Raw genomic sequence first — 8,942 nt, forward strand, 5'->3', positions numbered from 1 at the left:
ACCAATATCCCTAAAAACCATCTGGGCCTTTGGAGAAAATAATTTATATATCATAGAGTTAAAATTTCTAAGCTAAAGAGACATTATTCACTTTATTTCAACATAGAAATAAACAAAACTCAGTATTTTTACTAAAATATCTTTTTTAAAAATACAGTTTTTTTTTTTCTTTTTTGTGGTATGTGGGCCTCTCTCACTGTTGTGGCCTCTCCCGTTGCGGAGCACAGGCTCTGGTCGCGCAGGCCCAGCGGCCATGGCTCACGGGCCCAGCCGCTCCACGGCATGTGGGATCTTCCCGGACCGGGGCATGAACCTGTGTCCCCTGCATCGGCAGGCAGACTCTCAACCACTGCGCCACCAGGGAAGCCCAATACAGCATTTTTGATATTACTTACTGATCAAATTAGTGAACATGTAATATAAAGTATTATGCCTTTAACACATTTTTATTTCAGAATACCACACAAGAAAAGACCTTGAAACCTACAACACATACTTTTATACTTTTCCTAGATTTCCAGTGCTCATCTAAAAAAAAATCCCTAATCACAAAAGCTATCTCTTTCCAGACTGCCCTTTCAAAAAACACAATTTTAAGAATGATACCATGTGAAATTTTGTTCCAAATTTTTTCTAAGCTGAAAAGTATAGTTTCTTTCAAGTTATATATCAACAAATAAATCATAAAACAAGGGAGAAAGTTGGAATGATATTAACATATAAACAATTCAAATATTATAAAATAATCTTTAAAATGACATTAAGTAAAACCATGCATTGCTGTAAATTTCCTACAAAACTCCCCTTATTTTGTAATAAAAATGGATGGTAAAAGAGATAATGAAGGGAAAGTCTTTTTTTCCCTAGGGAATTTGATTTTTTAAAAAACCCTTTGTTTATATTTTGGTCAATTGAGAGGTATTAAAAGGAACACACTAACACATTACAATACATCTGAATTTTTTCAGTCTAAGTTTCCTTAAGATAGTTCTGCTGACACATCAAACTGTGTGAATAAAATTCCAAACCCACTTATCTTTTATATATAGATACTAGACAGAGTCATTTTCTTTTTCTTTTTTGAAACACCTGAAAATATGTTTAAAGGGCCATCACCTCTCCATTCTCTTTCTACCATTTCATGGGGCTAAGGGTTAAAAAAAGAAGCTATCATCCATTCCAGAGCTATATTCCAAATATATAGATTAACTGACCCATTAGAGAAAAATTCAGCATGGTGTGAAGATAGTGAATGTATGAGTGCTAGTCACTCTCCACAGCAATTCTTCCCAACACTGTTTGGAGCCAGCAAGGGATTGAATGGGCTAAGGAATCCTGCTGAGCATTTCAATTCTTGTCAATTTCTATCCCCTGGTGGTTTATAATAATAGAGTTAGCAGGGAGAACAGAGGAATAACATTAGTGATACATGTGCTTGCCCCTTCAACAAATGCTTTCTCATGGGTAGCTTGCAGTTGGATTGTAGTACCTGAGATTTTGCCACTGCTGCACCTGTTCTGAAAAGCTAACCGTAAAATATACCAAATCTAGAGATACGCATGTATAACGTTAATAGTAGAAAAGGCTGCATTTAGGACCCACCTTGAGCCTATATTATTTCATTATTAAGAGAATCAGTGTATCAATGTGATACGAGTCAATTCTAGGTTCATCTGACAATTGTGTTCATAATAATTAGCCACGAGATATTAGAGGCAACAAGAAAAATGTTCATTCCAATTAGGAACTCTTCTCCATAATTTTTTCTAAGAACTACTTGTTCTGATTATTAGTATGATGCCTGACTATGATCTATGCTAGTGCTTTGCAATTTTGTATTCTGCAGCATATCTGCAGATCTGTAAATATACAATAACATCACGTGGAGAGGAAAGGAGAATCTGATGAAAAACAGCAAATGTATGCACTGAGAAAGGAAAAAAGCATAAGACACCATAGTCTTGATGACAAATTGGTTTTATCGTGACATAAAACATTTCAAACAGCTAAGTAGTGAGAAAAGTGCTCCCTCTTGAGGAGTATTAACTTTACTAAGTTCACTTCATGTATTAATATCATAATTTCATAACTACCTTTAGAGACTGAAATTTATATAGCTTAGACCTTCTTACTAGTGAGACTGAGACACCCTGCCACCCACACTTTATCTTCATTTCCTGAAGGAACTTTAAAACAATCTTTACACCTGTGGTAAACATTTGCCTTTTTACATTAGCATTTATTTGACTTTTGGATAACCAAGATGAAAACCATTTTGTATTATTAAACAGAAGGAAATACTGCTGTCTTAGTTTCCAAATAAACCTGTGAAATAATTAAACTGTGTTCTTAATGTTATTCATTTTAAAAAACAAATGAAAGATCATTAAAATCCTACAAAAATTAACTTCTTCTAGGTAGTTACCTTGATTACAATCAATAACATTGCAAAATTCCCTGACGTTGTTTTCATTGATTTCAGCTTGCTTTCTTTCAATAAATGCAGATATTCGTCTGTCAATCTACAAACAATAAGCATGTGTGTCTTAATTCAAACATAGTAAGATTAAAAAAAATACTCCACCCACCCCCCCAAAACCCAACTTCTTACTTCTGCTTTTCCAGCCTTTATTTGAACTACTTCTGGATCAAAATGGATCTGTGTCTTTTTCACATCTCCCAAATCACAATCTTTGTGCATTTCTTCCTCCTGTAGGTCGCCAATGGGAAATTTGGCATTTACTTCATTCTTGTTCCCTGTTTCTGTTTTTCCTATTTCTTCAACAACAGTTGTATTCTCCTCTTTAATCAGAGGCTGAAGTTTTGCTAAAAAAGGCTGAGAACACAATTCCATCTGCTGAGGTTCAAACTGATCAAAATTAATCACATATTTACCATATTTATATAAATTTCTGCTAAGTAAAGGCAATATTCAATATCAATTAACTAAATTTAAAAGGTTGGCACATCATACATAGATCTGAGCACATGTTAGTGTTTGTGCTGTTCTCTGCTATTGTGACCAATATCATTTGCTATAAATCTGTTTAAAAAAAAAAGGAAAGAAAAGAAGAAAAAGAAAACCTGAGGAAATTTAAAATTTTCTTTGAGGGAATCATTCTGTCACTCATCTTTTATTTTGTGCCAAATCAAAGCCTCAGCCTCTGGCACCAATGCCACTTAATTAACATGTCATTCAAATGCCTCCTCAGAATACTAAGGCTTAGTAGTTTTCCTCCTTAACACGAGAGCCAGTGCTCTCACTCAGCAAAGCCCTGTATTATCACTATATCACTGGAGATTCTCCACTTGAAACTACAGTTGGCCGAAGTAAATGAGAGAGCATAGACGTGAAATATATAGGTGTTATGCTGAGTGAACACTCAAGCTTCTCCTGACATGGCAAGATATCTTCTTGGGTCATGAAATTAAATTTTTAAAAAGAAAACGAACAAGAGCCATAGCTGAAAAGAGGTAGATGCCTATCACCATACTAGAGGGGGAAAAAACCCTGTTGTATAATGTAAATTATACTACCCATTCCCCCCGCCCAGACCCATCCACAATTAGGCCTCAATTGAGTCCTATAGCTCATTGCTTCCGCCCTTTAAAACTAGGGTTAACTATTACTTTTAACATGAAACAGAGTTAAAATTTCCCATAAAGTCACTGAATAGAGGACTGAAAATTAAATGTCTACTCCATTAATCAAAACACACCAACACTTGTCAGTGTTCCAATTATTTTTTCATACCTACAATTTTGCTTCCATTATTTGCTATACCAAATACTCTTCTGAATCCTTGTAACATCTTAATAGAAGTAAACTTTTCGACACTTCATATTTTATACTTTGATTAGAGATAAACTGCAAACTTGCATCAATTGTAACTGCAGAGATGTTCAACTGGAAACTAGCAAGGTCATAATACTGTTCAGTTATTGAACTGAAATATTAAAAAATATAACAATATTATTATAAATTAACAATTCAGTGTTGACTTAATATAAAGGATGAATTATTTCAAACTCAAGGAAAAGATGATAAAATAGTGACTGGCTACTTACTAATATGAGACATTAATGTCACAGAAATTACTTTCTTTTTAAAAACTATGCTGAAACTGTTTAATTGCAATAGACACTCCAGGATGTGTCATGCTGGGATAATGCCACTTCTTGAACCACTGAAAGCACTCCATGAGCCTCCAAACTCACCCAAGGCATGGAATCATTATCATAGCATGACACACACCTGCCGTGTCTTATTGCTTAATTATAACCTACCATAGATGCAACTGTATTGAATTTTCAGTGCAAGTCTAGAATTGAATAGAACTGCATTCATTCGATCTTCACACCCACATCAGCCTATTGGGCTATATTCCTGTAATTGTCCTGATCACTATGTAAATTAACAGATTTGGATCCAATCTGGCCGAAGTAACCTTTTATTAATACCACTATTAATACAGTGTTAAGATAGAACTGACAAATACTACAGCTTACAATTTAACTACCATTAATTTCTAGTCTCAATATCGAGTTAGCATTTTTAACATGAAATTTACCTGTAAATATAAAACGTGTTGTTCAAGTGCACTAAAGAGCAAAGCAGGCTGGAATGCCGAGAGGCTCTGGAGCTTGTTCCAATCGATTGTAATTTTCACCACATCATCTCTGATGTTAAGCTTCAAAGGGGCAAACCAGCAACATCACAAAAAATTACAAGATTAAGCTGTACACATGGGATTGTCCAAAAATAAGATTTCTATAGAATAACACACCATTTAGCTCAAAGTTCTCAAGTTTTCAATCATACATAAAAATGCTCTACACCTAGTTACCACTTTAAAAAGCCAAAAAACGTGAAATTTTCATAAAAAAATAGAATGACACCTCACTCTAATTCTATTCTTGGGTGTGTGTAACAGGACCATCTTTTTCGATAATTCATTATCTAAAAAACTTTGGATAAGGGTCAAAATAGTCTTGTCCTACTCAGAATCCTACTGCTTCTAGATCAGAGCAGTAAACAGAGGGGGCAGGTACCTTTATGAAAGTTCTGATATACACATTTCTTTTTGTTAAATATGCACATAAATACATAACTGAAATATATCATTCCTCTGATGTCTTCTGAATCACATTTTTATTGTTTTCAATTTTAACCAATTTTAAAAATAATTTAAAAATCAATTCATACATTTATATTCATACATATTATAAAGTCTAGTGATACATGGCAATGTGTTTATCTATTTCAAATAAAAATTAAACTATTATTTAGCTGCGGAGATCTGAAATTGAAAAACAAATACTCTTCCACAATAGTGAAATAAATAGCCAGAGACTGGATGGAAAGACCAAACTTACTGCTAAACAGTATTTTCTAGTAAAGTATGAGGGCTCATTGTATGAAAATTTCTTATAAATTGCCTATCCGTGACCTATTACAATAAAATTATATACAGAAAACTACCAAGAACCTGAATATAAAATTAATATCAAAATGAGTGAAGATTTTAGAGGGAAAGCCTCCATCTCTAGTCTTTCGAGTGAATAAAAGTGAATCACTGTAAACTTTTCTAGGGACATGTGTTTATATGGATATACTACATCGCAAAATCAAGTTAACTATTATTTTTTCAAAAATCATTTATTTAAAATTAGTCAGGTTTTCTACAAAATAAAGACAAGTGTTACATTAGTTCAAATACAGATCTTATAAATTGTGATTGTAATAAAACAAAAAGATAAACCAATGTACATAGAACCGAAAAGATCCAAAGTTCCCAAAAAAGGCACTATATGAATGAACACTATATGACAGAAGTTTACCACCCTTTGACCAGAAATATTTAAAGTCCATATTAGACAAGTGTAAAGAAATAAGTTTTGTGTAGCTTGCACTAGCAAAAATTAGTTTACATTATTTTAACTAAGGTTTTATATTAAGATAACCACATTAATCTTAATTTACATTATTTAATGCCTATAAAGATTTCCTTAGAGAACTTATGCATGGAAGTAAACTATTACTATACTTTTACAGTTCTCAAGGGATCTATAGTCTATTATAACAAATTTATGAATACAGTTTGGGGATAACGCAGGCAAATCCTCAACCAAAGCAAAGCATCAAATTTTCTAGAGAAAATAATAACTTATAGAAATTAAATTTAATGTTTGGATCATATTCTCATTTCAATTCAGCAGAATTATGTAAGCTCTCAAGTGCAGTTAAAGATACTTGGTCTTTTAAGAAAATCACATAATAATGTCACAAATTAACTTTAAAACTATCCCAATACATCCAACTATTATTAACAAATTCCCTGTTAGTAATATGAATTCTCTGTATTTTTACACTATAGAACTTGTAAACCGTTCACTCAAAAATGTATTAGTCTGCCATTAATATGGCCTATTTAAAATATGTATTTCAGTAAAAACTTTATTAAATTAATATGAAAATCCAAGCTAACAATAAATATTTCTTCAGCTTGGTAAAATGGACCAACCAGAGGTAAGCAATAAAGTTAAAATTAGAAAATTGGAAATCTGGGATAAAAAATACTTTTTAAACATTCCACTTTATGTTTCCTATTGAGGAGAGCTAATAACACAATGATACTATACAGAATAAACAAGGCATTTTACAACATACATTTTAAAAAATTCCTTAAACTTGTTTTGAAAGGAAATAGTGATTTCCACCAAGGGCAATTTTATAAGTATAGTACTCGGGCTTTAATTCTTTAAACAGTACATCTCGAAATATAAAGAGTATTACCAAGTTGGCTAGCATTTAATTGATGAGATGATCTTATTTTTTGACACTTGTATAAATGGTCCTTTCACTCTGTCATGAAAACTCACCAAATATTTGCTCTAAACATTTTTGACAGGTGACATAAGTAAATTTTAATCACATCTCTACTTTTATCTACAGAATATCTGAATGTTTAAAATTTTTAAATGAGTTTTAAAAATTCAGTATACAAACTATTTCAAAAGAAATGTTTAAATTATTTCTCAATGTTATTTTTAAAAAGTATCTCATCAGTGGGGGGAAAAAACTTGTGTAAACTATAGGTCAGTATAAACTTTTTTCATCTTGATATTAGGATATTAAAAAAAGCCTTAAAGTTCCAATGTCCACGCCATAGAAAGTTCTCAAACTTTTAAACCATTTACAGGTCTTGAGTCTGAGACTGAAATAATATGTCCCCAAGTCTTAAAAAAAATGTTTAAGTCCTTGACAAACAGGTGAGTTTAAAACTTTTAGCCGATTCTATTAATAATCGTTCCATTACACCAAACTGAATGTTTAACTTAGAGTAATGCTCTTTTTAAGTTAGAACAAATATTAGGATTTAAAAAAATATTTAAATAACGTTTTAAGAGACTGATTCTCCATCCACCCAAGGCTTTTAAAAATAATTTTCACAAGTCAAACGCTCTATTTTCATAAAGGAAGTTACCATTATCTTCAACATAAATGCCTAATCCCGTGTAATACGATTTTTAAAATCTGCTTTTTAAAAGCAGACAAACATATTTTCAAGTTGTTTCTCATTTAAAATTTGCTTTGCACTTTACATCATGAAACGAAATAGTGACTTGAGTGTAAGGAGCACCTTTATTTAAACCCGATTTTATTATGACATTTCTAAAAAAGCTATTTATCAGCCAGTTAAACTAGTTAATAGCTAAATTATTAAACAACAGTTGTGATACAAACAGTATCGACCATGGATAACTCAGCCAACTTTACGCTATGAGTAGCTCAGATTAACTCTTTTTCTCTTCCTCCCCGTTTTAAAGGGGAAGAGATGCAAGCAACGGCCAGAAAGAAAAAAGAAATAAACAAAAGCAAGTGACTCATAAGAGGAAATCACCCAAAAAAGGCGGAGAGAGAGCTTTTCCAGAAATCGCAGGCCGTACTAACCTATCAATTTCTATAATGAATGAACTGGAAGTAAAAGGAGCCTGAGCGCCAGGCGCCTCCCAAACCCTCAGAGAAGCTTCTCTGCATCCATTCTCTCCAAGCCTGTTCATCTCCGAGCCGGGTTTTCACTTACACTAGCCTCACTCACTCTTGGGGAGAAGAGCTGCAAGGAAATCTAGCCTGCAACCGGCCGTGAACTAACCCGCGCGGCCATCCTCACTCACACCGCAGACGGCTGGGCCCGAGCTCCTCCCCCGGCCTCGGCTACTCGCGCCGGGTCCCACACTCTGCAGGCCTCCGCTCGAGGAAAAAAGGGGGGAGGGGCTAGACGGTTCCCAGACCCCTACTCCCACAGACCACCACTCACTTGTCCAGCCAGGGTATGCAAGGAGCGAAAGACTTCGCAGACCACCTCTTGGGAGAGGTTGGGGCTGCAGCTCCGCTCTAGGCTCCTGTCAACGATGGTCGGGCGACTAAGCTCAGCGTCAGTAGCCATGACACTTTCGTAGGCCGCCCCCGCCAGCACCGAAGAGGCCTCACAACTCACCCCACCCTCCCCTGCTTTGGTCGCTGCGCGATGATGTAAAAGCACTGCGTCTCTTTTAGAGCGGAGCTTTGAGCACCCGCCCCCTCTATGTGACTGACAAGCACATGCACCAATCAGGTGCAGCTACAGGGTTCCGCAGAGGACCCTGAGCGGATGACTGCGAATTTGCGTGAGGTTAGCTACAGTATTTCAGATAATGATTGGAGTCGTTATCTAATGAGGGTTAGCTTCTTGAACCCTCATTAGTTAGTTAACATCACTAATTTAACATAAATTAGTTATCATCACTAATTTTTCATGCGAGGAAGAGGATATAAAACAAGAAAAAACTTTTATGCCTCATTTACCATCAAGGGAATGATATTAATTACTTTAAATCTGCAAAATAATTCTGTCAAGTTTTAAAACTGATAAATCAGTTTCTATTCCCTGGGTACTACG

At 34.5% G+C, this 8,942-nt stretch overlaps 1 protein-coding gene across 2 annotated transcripts in view; it reads right to left on the reverse strand.

Moving 5' to 3' along the window:
- Positions 1–8,450, reverse strand: part of MBIP (MAP3K12 binding inhibitory protein 1) — a gene marked incomplete at its 5' end in the record, with an annotated part of 43,807 nt that extends 35,357 nt beyond the window's left edge. For both annotated transcript variants that reach the window (XM_079698913.1, XM_079698912.1), the window contains 4 exons: positions 2,426–2,522; positions 2,612–2,836; positions 4,572–4,691; positions 8,322–8,450. In XM_079698913.1, coding sequence (XP_079555039.1) covers positions 2,426–2,522; positions 2,612–2,836; positions 4,572–4,691; positions 8,322–8,450 — 571 coding nt within the window. The remainder of the gene's footprint in view (positions 1–2,425; positions 2,523–2,611; positions 2,837–4,571; positions 4,692–8,321) is intronic.
- Positions 8,451–8,942: the final 492 nt, after the last annotated feature.

This window comes from Hyperoodon ampullatus (genome assembly GCF_949752795.1).
Source record: "Hyperoodon ampullatus genome assembly, chromosome: 3".
Classification (NCBI taxonomy): domain Eukaryota; kingdom Metazoa; phylum Chordata; class Mammalia; order Artiodactyla; family Ziphiidae; genus Hyperoodon; species Hyperoodon ampullatus.